Here is a 13,593-nt window from a genome sequence, read left to right on the forward strand (position 1 = left end):
GAACATCAATACTTTGAATAGAACACACCCTTGTAGCAAAGTTGACTCATATTGGTTCGCCCTTACGTTCGCAATTTTACCTTATTACAGGAATAATGTCACCAATTTAACAGCCATACCAAGCGCTATTTCGCTAGTCGAAGGTTTGGTTTGTTTAGGCGAAACCTGTATTTAGTTCTTCATAATTGGGATAGAAGCACGTAGGAAAAGAACTACAGGGTATTCAGCGTAAATATCGAATAATTGTGTTAAAATTATTATGACTGAAGAACACAATCCATGTGTTACGAGTTTTTAGATTCTTTATTTGATCATCAAATAAAGGCTTCCACTTCGATTAACTTACTCCGAAAATATTAATTTTCTTCTGTAAATATTTGGACATATCCTGGAAAAAATTCATGGTTTATTAATTTTGATGTGACTGTACCCTATTTAAAACACTGTTTTAAGGATAGTGGACTATACGAGTAACCTTTATACATGCATTATAACATTGAAATGGTTAACAGGCTTATATTCACAATGTTTCTACTATGTGTATGAACCGCAAAGATGATCTAAACGCAGAGAAATCGTTATTGTCCATCCGTATCGTGGAGACCCACGCATGAGCGATTATGATTTCCGGCTTGTTTACTACGACGATGAATTGATACCTGAATTGGGGTAGTTTCACGTAATTCGTGGTTTCGTCAATACATGGAATTAGTTTTCTGAAAAGGTAAAACATTTCATATTGTACCTTATTTATTGAATATAAATCGCTTTATAATAATACACTGGGTAGCAAGTATTATACATCTCACTGATGAGACAAGAACAATTGAACAATATCTGCGTTTTTTAGTGGATTGTATATCTGACCGCTGTTACATAGCTATACAATTTTTTTGTTGTGGTCCGTGTATTTTGTTAGCAGAGTGAATGTACCGAAACAGCTAAATAATTTCAGACAAATTTCGTAAAACAGATAGTGTTTTTTTAGAAACCATGATACCGTTTTTAAATGAAAATGAATTAAAATAGGTAGTGTGCATGATACTGATAACATTTAAATGTATGTAAAAGGAAACGACACTTTATTATATGTACATCAGATAATACTTGTTTTACGTTTATAAAAAGAAACGACGTATTAACGGTGTTATGGTTATGTTCGACGCCCGAATAACGGTTACAGTAAAGAGATACATTATCACTATAGATGTGAATCAACGAACAGAGAGACGGTTGTTTATTTTTAATAGAGTTTTACGTGTCTACAGGTCGTTAAAGCAGCAAATTTGCTTCATTCATAACCGTAGTGTGGGCCGCCACTCTGATTCAAAATAAAACAAATACGTGCGTCATTAACAAAAAATACGTATATTGAAATTTTTGTGTGCGTACCATGGAATACCTACAGCTTTAAGGACAATTTAATGATTTACTGTTTGCTGTTAGCAACACGTTCTGATATCGGACAACATAACAACATCACAGGCATGTAAAGAGCCGTTAAGACTCTAAAATAAAACCAATACACACATGGTCGTCTCACTAATTAATTAACACGCCTTTGGATTGTATATAAACTACTGCATTTCTGTGAAATGTTGACAAAATATTCAAGAAATACAAAGTACTATATATGTCTCATTCCGTATGTAATTTAATCTTTAATGTCTTCATGTTGACTAAAGCAAGGTTAACAGATCAACCAATGGAACGATCGGTTATAGTTTGTCTTTTTAGTAAATGTTAATCCCAAACTTTTCATGGAATAAATTATGCACATTTCATTGCAAGCGTTGGTCATACTGCCTATTAATAATATTGCTTACTTCAAACAACATACCTCGCCGATGACGGAATTTAATATACACTGTAGCGTCCGTCAACAAAGTAAAACAGCAAACGGTAGCGTCCTTCAACAAAGTAAAACAGCAAACGGTATTGTTGAGTATAAAAAAGTAAATCAGCAAACGGTATTGTTGAGTTTCAATGAGACTTGATCACCAAATTTGGTATCTTTGAAAATGTCATTGAATGAATTTATTTACAAAACTGTAATATTTTGAATACTTTTAAATAATGATAATAACAAAGAAAATGATAAAATGCGTAAAATGAGCCTGTCCTGGGAATCAAACCCGGTTACTCTACAAGAAAAAGCTAAGGCGCTACCACGACACTACGCCGGCTTTTCAAATGAGATGTTAGTTTGAAACTAAACGTCGAGTGTATTAGAATTACCCACAAAAAAACGTTATTTTTCTATTTCAATTGAAGCAGACATATTTTTCACATTTTTCTTAGGCATGAGTGTTATTTTGTTTAAAAATAATGGATATATTTATGTTTAATTTATGACACGTTTGTTGAAAATTGTTATTTAGCAAAACTGGGCAAGTCCCTTTAAATAATATGGTTTTGTTTTATTTCTGAATAATAACATTATTGAATTTCAATAGCCTGTGCTTTTATTAATTTAATCATCCATATATTAAGCACTAGCAAATAATGAAACGTTTCTGGATTAACGATCTACCAGTATGAACACTGATGTTTTATTACTGTAACATAAGTACATGAGTTTTGACATATCTCGTACATTAAAGGCTTAAAATTTGCACTTACAAAATGAAGGCAAAGGACAATGCCCCCCCAAAAAAAAAAAAATCAAATACCATTTACACCCTTTGTCGGTTACCCCAGCGATATACCGCGGCATGTTCCATGTAACAAGTAACAGTGTCGACTACAATAGTTACAATAATATTAACTGTAGCCTCCAGCTATTGGTCATTGTTTGGCTTTCAAGTGGCTGAGAACATAAATGTTTCCGCTGGGTGGATGATTATTAAATTACCATTCAACGACCAATTGTATTCGTTCATAACCGTTTTCAATGACATTCCGAATCGTGAATGTTCAGACCTAATTATGAAAAGTTGGAGAATCGGATTGTACATGATTTTCCCATAATGAATAATGAACCATCAAAGTAACAATGATCGAGACAATATATCTTGAAATAGGTTTGTTGTATTTCTATTAAAAAACTCTAGTGAAAATGCACGCTCAAATTATTCATTACGTATTAAGAGATCCGTCCCAAAAACATCCTTAAATATCTAAGCTCTCATTTAAGCTATACTGGTTGTAAACAATTGCCACTGACGACATTGTCGAGCATTGTTCTCTGGTTAGCGCATATCAGATGTGGAGTCACGTAAGGCAACTTTAAGGGTTTTGTTTAGGGTTCTACTCTGTTTACTCGGAGGTATGTTTACAAATTAATTACAAGCAAGAAATAAAACGCGTTCAGTTCGCCTTCGGTATCGTTGACATGTTCAATATGGTACGTGAACAAAGTATACAACAAAACTAAAAACTTATATTTAATGTAATAACTTAAAAATTGTATTTTGTTACCTTTATTTCAAAGTCATGATATACGCCGAATATATATTTAAAGATGTTTCTTGTTTCTTGTTGATCGACCTGAAGTGCTGCTTTTTATTACTTGCAAAGTCACTTTCCCAATCTTTATTTTTTGTTTTATAATTTCGACCAACTAAATAACTTCAGCAGAGTAGGTGATAACCATTATTAACTAATGCGTTAACTATTCAACTGTAACGTTCAATCGAATCGGCGATATCGCGACGAAGAAGAGATGAGATGGTTTAAATGTATTCTCTTATGATCCATTTTTGTAACTTTTTTATACATCGCATTATAAAGATATTTTATGTAAATTAACATTTTATTGCGAGCAACTTAACACCTTACCGTCCATCAAACAGTATTATGGAGAACGTTAAACGGGAAATCAACGGGCGATATATTTGGGAGACTCTTTAAGCAGGCTTTTTTAGTATCTCGCAATGTCGATAAAAATATTGCGAAATTTTGTTTAAACTATAAAATAAGCAATAAAAGACACATGTAATCTTTATTATTAAAAAAAACAACATCAATGGTTATGACTTTACGTTAATTCATATGCGTACATTCACGATCAAAGTCAGTTTACTTGATATATGATACAAATCGAGTATAATACGATCCTTCCATGCTGCAATAAAATATAAATAATGTACAACTGTATCTTTGTGAATTTACTGTAGTAGATCTTAATCATAATAAGAAATCGTTCATCATTTTTAAGAAGTAAACACGTCACATGATATTTCGATTTATTAAATGTTTTATTTTCAGAACCAACAATCATATGTATAAAGAATAGCTTGTCCGTCACACAGTTTGGACTGTTCACTATCAATACAATGACAAGTAAGTACCGTTTGATCCTATATGCAAGATCAAAGCAAGGTTATGGCAAGCGAAATGCACATTAATTCATTAAACCACGGTTTAACAATTAACTATATAGTTAAGAGACTTTGAACCCGAGTTCAAAGTGCCGTTTGCAGATTAATTCATTAAACCCGGGTTCAAGACTTTGAACCGCGGTTTAAAGTGTGTCTAAAAATAGATACAAATCTGTTATCTGAGACAACCAATCAGCGGAGCTTAAACCACAATTAGAAGGTAAATACCGCAACTTCATTGGTCATCTCTTAACTATAGGGTTAAGAGACTTTGAACTGCGGTTAAAAGTCTTAAACTGCGGTTAAGAGGCGCGGAATGCACATTAATTATTAAACAGTTAATTATATAGTTAAGAAATTTTGAACCCGAGTTCAAAGTGCCGTTTGCACATTAATTCCTTAAACCCGAGTTCAAGAATTTAAACCGGTCCTCTCTTAATTATAGTGTTAAGAGACTCTGAACTGCGGTTCAAAGTCTTAAACTGCGGTTCAAAGTCTTAAACTGCGGCTCAAAGTCTTTAACTGCGGTTAAGACGCGCGGAATGCACATTAATTATATAACAGTTAACTATCGGGTTAAGAGACTTTGAACTCGAGTTCAAAGTGCCGTTTGCACATTTATTCCTTAAACCCGAGTTCAAGAGTTTGAACCGCGGTTGAAAGTGTGTCTAAAGATAGATACACATCTCTTATCTACATAATTCAGAGGCAACCAATCAGCGGAGCTTAAACCACAATTAGAAGGAAAATGTCAAGATTTCATTGGTCGTTTCTTAAATATATAGTTAAGAGACTTTAAACCGCGGTTCAAAGTCTTGAACCCGGGATTTAGGAATTAATGTGCAAACGGCACTTAGAACCCGGGGTCAAAGTCTCTTAACTATAAAGTTAACTGTTAAACCGTGTTTTAAGGAATTAATGTGCATTTCGCTTGCCATACAAGGTTATATGTACGATATGTTTCGCCCATATGTTTTACTAAAATTTAGATCCCCACACATAATTCCTTATGTATGTGATTTCATTAAACAAACACCCATACATTGTTTAAAATGGCGGTTAACGGATGATTTTTCAATGTTTTCGTCGGAATATTTGAACGGTTTGTACATTGACCATACTTATTCGACAGTATACTTACACGCAGGATGATCTGCTCATATCCATTTAGCCTCGGTATATATCATGTTGATGTATTATCAATATTAACAAAGTTATTGAAGACTTATATAGGATGCTTCCAACAGGCAATTGCAATGTATGCATTCGATAAATGAACCTCCATAACTGTTAAGCACAGTACCCCACTTTCAATAACTGGTATTGATGTAAAAGTACACAAATAAATAAACATGGTAAATGTGGGGTTATTTTATTACACTTGCAGCATTTAAAGATGTTATCGTAATTATATTGACATACACAGCGCATAAAAGGTTTCAAAATACCTGAAAATCAAAAATAGCAACAGAATAAAAATTCCCTCGTAACAAACCCACCTATCCCGAACCAATTAAAATGCCATAAAGTGAAATGATTTGCGCAATTTGTGTTTTATAGTCAGATATTATTACTGACAAGTGAGGTTGCATAAAATATAGTTTAAATTTATTCAACTTAAAGCCGACCTTGTCCGGATAAATAGGTACCCCAAATCTGGAACACTTTCAATGTGTATGGTAAAAATGATGCTAGTGTATCATATTGATTAAAATAATGTCCCTGATAGATTAACATTACTTGCCAAATTATGACATATTATATATGTTATGGTGTTTAATTTAATTACTTATTTTACCTGAGTATTTTTACCACGTTGACCTATAAATCACGTGTATCCATGTATTATCTTCCTCATGTAATTGTCTCACGCGAAAAGTTTTTAGCTCACCTGAGCACAACGTGCTCATGGTGAGCTTTTGTGATCGCCTTTTGTCCGTCGTCCGTTGTGCGTTGTGCGGCGTCAACATTTGCCTTGTTAACTCTCTAGAGGCCACATTTATTTTCCAATCTTCATGAAATTTGGTCAGAAGATTGGTCTCAATGATATCTTGGATGAGTTTGAAAATGGTTACCTTGGCTTGAAAAAACATGGCTGCTAAGGGGCGGGGCATTTTTCCGTATATGGCTATATATGGCTATAGTAAAATCTTGTTAACACTCTAGAGGCCACATTTATTGTCTGATCATCACGAAACTTGGTCAGAAGATTTATCCCAATAATATCTTGGAAGAGTTCGAAAATGATACCGGTTGGTTGAAAAACATGGCCGCCACGGGGCGGGGCATTTTTCTTAAATGGCTATAGTAAAACCTTGTTAACACTATAGAGGTCACATTTATTTTCCGATATTCATGAAACTTTCTTAGAAAATTTGTCCCAATGATATCTTGGATGAGTTCAAAAATGGTAACCTTTGCTTGAAAAACATGGCTGCCAAGGGGCGGGGCATTTTTCCTTATATGGCTCTAGTAAAATCTTGTTATCACTCTAGAGGCCACATTTATTGTCCAATTTTCATGAAACTTGGTCAGAAGATTCATCCCAATAATATCTTGGACGAGTTCGAAAATGATGCCGGTTGGTTGAAAAACATGGCCGCCAGGAGGCGGTGCATTTTTCCTTATATGGCTATAGTAAAACCTTGTTAACACTCTAGAGGCCACATTTATTTTCCGATCTTCATGAAACTTGGTCAGAAGATTTATCTTATTGATATCTTGGATTAGTTCTAAAATGATAAAGTTTGCTTGAAAAACATGGCTGCCAAGGGGCGGGGCATTTTTCCTTATATGGGTATAGTAAAATCTTGTTAACACTCTAGAGGCCACATTTTTAGTCCGATCTTCATGAAACTCGGTCAGAAGATTCATCCCAATGATATCTTGGACGAGTTCAAAAATGATGCCGGTTGGTTGAAAAACATGGCCACCACAGGGGCGGGGCATTTTTCCTTATATGGCTTTAGTAAAACCTTGTTAACACTCTAGAGGTCACATTTATTTTCCGATTATCACAAAAACTTGGTCAGAAGATTTGTCCCAATGATATCTTGGATGAGTTCGAAAATGGTTTTAGTTGCTTTAAAAACATGGCCACCAGGGGCGGGGCATTTTTCCTTATATGGCTATATATGGCTATTGTAAAACCTTGTTAACACTCTCGAGGCCATATTCATTGCCCAATCTTCATGAAATTTGGTCAGAAGATTGGCCTCAATGATATCTTGGATGAGTTTGAAAATAATTATGTTTGCTTGAAAAACATAGCTTCAAAGGGGCGGGGCATTTTTCCTTATATGGCTATAGTAAAATCTTGTTAACACTCTAGAGGCCACATTTACTGTCCGATGTTCATGAAACTTGGTCAGAAGATTCACCCCGATTTATCTTGGACGAGTTCAAAAATGATGCCAGTTGGTTGAAAAACATGGCTGTCAGGGGGCGGGGCATTTTTCCTTAAATGGCTATAACAAAACCTTGTTAACACTCTAGAGGCCACATTTATTTTCCGATCTTCATGAAACTTGGTCAGAAGATTTGTCCCAATAATATCTTGTTATCTCAGGTGAGCGACTTTGGGCCTTTCAGGCCCTCTTGTTTCTGAATTTATCAAACCAAGGCTAATTTTATCGAAGGTAATGACTAAGGATATTTTAGCCTCGCGGATCCAACCTATGAGCGGATATTTGACTGGTTTCGAGCATAGCTGTATATCAAATCCATGCCGTTATAACCAGTCACGTGATGATAGCCGAGCCTCGTGGTACAATAATTGCTTATCAACGACCAATCAGTTGTTATGTTTATTTTCTTTTACTTAAGGTACTTCTTTGCAATGAACCTAAACTTATACACTATTTTCAAAATGTGAAAGAAAATAATACTACTTCACCATCATATTAAATGAACATTGTTTTAATATCGAATACCTATCACACGAAGAATATAATTTCATGTTTGACACCATATACACATTAAAAATGTACAAGTAGACTTTAAATGACCTTTACATAACGCCAGCAGACACGAATGAATACATTCGACGAATGAATACATTCGAATATTTCATAGGCTGATTCGAGAGAAATCCTCGTCATTATATAACCACAAATGTTTGCCGTACTCGGTCATCAAGTCTTGAAATCATTCCAGAATGCCTGAAAAGGCTACCCTAATTTGACAGTTTGCTATATTTGCTATTTTGATTTCAATTTTATATCAAGAGGCATTATGCTAAAATGTGCCATTCACAATACACAACGAGATTGTTAAAGACCCGCGTCGTACTAAAATGGGTCTTTTGCTATATGCGCCCATCATAGCTATAGCCCACCCATCCTGCGCATCTTGCAGTCTGGTCAGGAGATACAAAAAAAACACCATAAAACATTGAGTTATTTTATAGCGGACAGCATCACATCTGAGAAGACTGCGCAAATGCGCAGGCTGGGCTTGAGCTACGCTGGCTGGAACGCCATAGGACCCATTTTCGCATGACGAGGCTATGAATTGGATTTGAATGTGTCGAAATAATACTGCGAGTTAATCAAATATTAATATACGATATATTTCGATGGTGAAAAAACAAAACTGCGTGTTTATCAAATATGAACAAACGATATATTTCGATGGTAAAGAAATAAACGCATGCGGTGAATATGCAAAATTGTGAAATAAAAGAAAACAATAGTTAAACTTTTGTTTTCAATTTAATTATTCAGAAACGTAAATTTTCAAACTTTATTTCAAAGACAGCATTACGCCGAATATCTTTTAAAAAGAAAGTTCTTGTTATATTTAGTAGTTTTTAGCTCGGCTGTTTTTGGAGAAAACCCGAGGTATTTTCATAGCCAGCTCGTCGTCCGCCGTCGTGCTAAAACCTTTACATTGGCTCTAAAATCAAAGTGCTTCCACCTACAACTTTGAAACTTCATATGTAGCTGCATTTTTGGGTAACTAGGTCAAAGGTCAAGGTCACTGTGACCTCTGAAAAATAAAAAATAAAATTCTGGCAAGCTTTCATTTATTCAAAACTGCACCCGCACCGAGCGTTGGCACCCGCTATGCGGTGCTCTTGTTTTATTAGCTCGGCTGTTTTCGGAGAAAACCCGAGGTATTGTCATAGCCAGCTCGTCGTGTCCGCCGTCCGTGTCAAGGTTTGTTAAGGTTTTGAACATTGGCTCTAAAATTGCTTCAACCTACAACTTTGAAACTTCATATGTAGATGCACCTTGATGAGTTCTACACGCCAAACCCATGGAGTCACTAGGTCAAAGGTCAAGGTCACTGTGACCTCTAAAAAAAAAATTCTGTCAAGCTTTCATTTATTCAAAACTGCACCCGCAGCCGAGCGTGGCACCGATTATGCGGTGCTCTTGTATTCGGTTTAGCGATTATAAAGCATTTTTGTCGTCTATTGACCTTATCTCGATGACGTCACAGAAGGGGCAGTCCCTTAGCGACGGTGAAAACAATGCCCTAGATACGGTCGATTTACTATGCTGATTGAGCACCTCTGCTGATATTTCGTCCATTGCATTCCTATTGGGAAGTCGATAGGTAATTAAATGTCCTGTAATTGGTGTTTAAAATGTCTTTTGACTAATATGAAGGGTTAGATTGCACTTCGAAAGCCCGATATGATCAGAAAATAAAACTAATTGGACTTAATGAATGTCCGTACAAATTGCAAGCTGGATGTTGGAAAAATGACCCGACCAAGTGGCCGATGATCGAGTACGGCGACATTCATGATTAACTTTCTCACTGAGACACCGGGTAAATTCGTTTATTCTGTAATAATGGGAGTATCCTTGTAGATGTTGATGTAATAAGTATTTTCGTTCTTTTCAGGGTTCATTCATTTTCGAACATTATAATTATATTTCTACTATGTCAATTTATCAAGCCAATGTGAAGCTCTAAAATACGTAGGGACATCTGGTACATGACTTACTGAAAGCCTTAGTTGTGTTCATTGTAATGAGTACGAGTGACAAATATTAAAATTAACACACATATATCTGTATAAATATTTGTTTTTCAAACATTATTTACCCCCGTTGCTGTCAAGCGTAATTTCTTTTTTATGATGTCGATCGTTTACTGCCGTAACATTAAATCTTTATACGGAATGACGTCTATTTAATTAACTGATACAAGCTAAATACGTTACTTGTTTTTTTACGTAAATTTTAAAATTATTAAATACTTTAATAAATTAATCGGGCTAGTCTCTTTACGGTGTAAATTTCTGATAATCTTAATTGGACATGACTTTATATTTGACCATATGTCACATATCTAATTTAAGCAACTGTTAAGTACATCGGCGTTAATTATTCATCCAAATGACTGCTTAATACTACCAGAAAGAGGAGACATGCTGGCATCTATCGTGTTAAATGACACTGTCTGGACCACCCAGTGTGGTTTATGACACCTTTTTGTCAGTTAAGTTTGGACAATATTTGATCAAAACGAGATAATCGGATTATGCAAAACAAAGGGGCAATTAAACACCAGAATACAAAAGCTTACACGATTTTAAGACTGATGCAAACAATCAAATGAAAAACATTGCATTTAATTTAATTAAATGTTTATTTAAGGTATCAACGTGTTTTATAAAGCAACTGTATATTCAATTATTTCGGCATTAAAAATTTGGCTTAAATGACTGCTCAGTATGACAAGAGATGACATAGAGGTATCATAAATTGTGTTTAATTACCACATGTGGTTTATGCAGAGCCCAAAGTATAGGTCCCCAGCTGGCTTTATGACACCGTGTTTTCTTTGTCATAACGAGATAATCGGTTTGTGATGAAGAAAGGGGCATTCAAATACCTAACATGCGGAAACAAAAAGTGTCGAAATTGGTGTGAATTAAATAAAAACAATAACATTTATTATGAGAATTTATTTAATACGTAACAAGGTTGGTAACAAATATAGAGGTTCAAATCAGCTACTATATGTTGCATATATTTAAAATTTATTGGTTGTTTGTTTTCATCCTTATTTGTGTTCGTTCATTAAATTAAATTTATTATGAAAGAATTTATATTTCTGGGTCTTTTTATTCTAAAAAATGGTCGCGAAGATGTGCCTTAACTTAAGAAAATTGCGAGCATAGTTAAATATTTCAATGCAAATAAAATGGCGACAGCGCTTTTGTTTTCACCGTCGTCAAGGGGCATGTAACTCTAACTGACGCAAGTGCCCGGATGTTGCGATAAGGTCAATAGTATGCCTGTAGTTATTGGTGCACTCATGTTCAACCTTTTATAAATTGAGAATTGTGAATATTAACAAACTTTACCTTATACTATTGCGTTGTTATCACCGGTGCAATTGAGATTATAGGAGAAATCGCCGCTACCTGTTGAGAACGTTTCCCAGACATATCAGAATCAACCCCGCTGTACTAGCAAGCACTATCAACGAGGTTGCGCAACAGACGCGTGATAGTGTATCGGACTCTCCATATCCTTTGTTAATCAGCAGTACTTTATTTTCCCTTATCTATAAATAGCATCAGATTTCGAATGACCTGGGCTGCGCAAAATACCACATGATTAAGACGCATCAAATAATGGACTATTTTAATCATTCATAGAACATTCTCTACTTTTTTTTTTTAAACATATTTTATTTCCAAAATAGTTACACAACTACAGAACATATATAGAAATACAACTGTTTTGAAAAAAGGGTAGGACCTAAAGTTCTAACAACATTATTGGTGGTCTTTCCCTGTTGTGTTATTTACATTGCATATATTCGTGACGATAGCGTGATTTTGTAAAGCTGTAAGTTACATGGTCAAGATTACATTTGTATTAAGAGAGCAAAATACAAGTGCGCAAGTAAAATACAAAAGAAAATCATGGTTTGTAAAGCATTGGAAATAAAACATACAGTACAACCTTGAGATTGTGAAGTCCTGTCCAGAAGAATAAACATAACTATGCGCTACAACAACATTATGAAAAACGCTTTGTCGTCTTAATAAATATCTGAACATTTTTAAATATGAAGCAGTTGGTGTCATTATCTAACATGTCATTACCAAAAAGCATTGTATTGCAATTTATTTGTTCAATTGCGTGTAGGGTTTCAAAAAGAGTAGTACGTTGTTCAGAAAAGCGTGGACAAATAAAAAAGAAATGATACACTGATTCAACTTCTCCACATACGCATAAAGGTGAAGGTTCTAAGTGATTGATGAACAAGTGCAATTTCAAATCGCTACAGTTATTCCTTAGTCGAGCATGTAAAATGGACGATTTTCTATCACCAGTATGAAAATATAAAGGAGTTTCGACATTTGGGAGAAATAATTGTTTCAATTTAATTTTGAATCTTGATAGAGAATCTAACAGTCTTATGTCGCGAGGTAAGTTGTTCCATAGATCGATAGCCGACGGGATAAATGAGCGTGAGTAAAGTTCCGTATTTCTAGTAACGATTACATAATCATTTGCGTTCCTCAGGTTCCTAGCAGATTGTTGATAGACAGTTGCTGGTAGTAAATTTTGTAAGTAGTCTGGACATAAACCATTGTGAATTTTGTACATATGTATAAGTTTTAGATACTTCCTACGCTCGGCTAAACTATGCCAGTTGATTTCTGAATACAAGTTAGACAAAGAAACAGATTTTGTGAGACCTGTGACTATTCTTGCCGCTTCATTTTGTATTTTATTTAACATTTCTTTTTCGTAAAGAGCACATCCGTCCCAAACGACACATGCATACTCAAGTAGTGGTCGTAGGTGGGAAATATAAATTTGATTTAATGTTTTTCTTGAGACCGTGTATTTAATTTTTCGCATAATTCCAAGTATTTTCGATGACGATTTTACTATATTAGTGATATGCTCGTGCCATTTGCCGTTTGAACTGAGTGTAAGACCGAGGTGTTTGTGGTTTTCTACAAAATTGACCGGTACATTATTAAATAAAACATGTGGTTGGGGAACAGCATGGTGTGATGAAAACAACATAGCCACGGTTTTATGTGGATTAAAATCTACAAGCCATTGTTTTGCCCAGTTACTTATAACTTGTAGGTCACGGTTGAGAACAATTTCAATGTTATATATATTTGAGGTAGTACATGAGAGGGAAGTGTCATCGGCAAAAAGGCGGGCAGTACATTTAAGGTGCTTGACTATGTCGTTTACATAAACAAGAAAAAATAATGGGCCTAGAACAGATCCCTGTGGAACACCGGCATTAAGCTCTAACGTTTGAGATATTG

General features: G+C 34.9%; 1 protein-coding gene across 1 annotated transcript in view; it reads left to right on the forward strand.

The window, feature by feature from the left end:
- The first annotated feature begins 612 nt into the window (after positions 1–612).
- The window catches only part of LOC127838328 (uncharacterized), a 43,918-nt gene continuing 30,937 nt past the window's right edge, over positions 613–13,593 (forward strand). The window contains exons 1-2 of the mRNA XM_052366025.1: positions 613–724; positions 4,210–4,284. Coding sequence (XP_052221985.1) covers positions 4,278–4,284 — 7 coding nt within the window. The 5' untranslated portion in view covers positions 613–724; positions 4,210–4,277. The remainder of the gene's footprint in view (positions 725–4,209; positions 4,285–13,593) is intronic.

The sequence above is a fragment of the Dreissena polymorpha genome, chromosome 7, assembly GCF_020536995.1.
Source record: "Dreissena polymorpha isolate Duluth1 chromosome 7, UMN_Dpol_1.0, whole genome shotgun sequence".
Lineage (NCBI taxonomy): Eukaryota > Metazoa > Mollusca > Bivalvia > Myida > Dreissenidae > Dreissena > Dreissena polymorpha.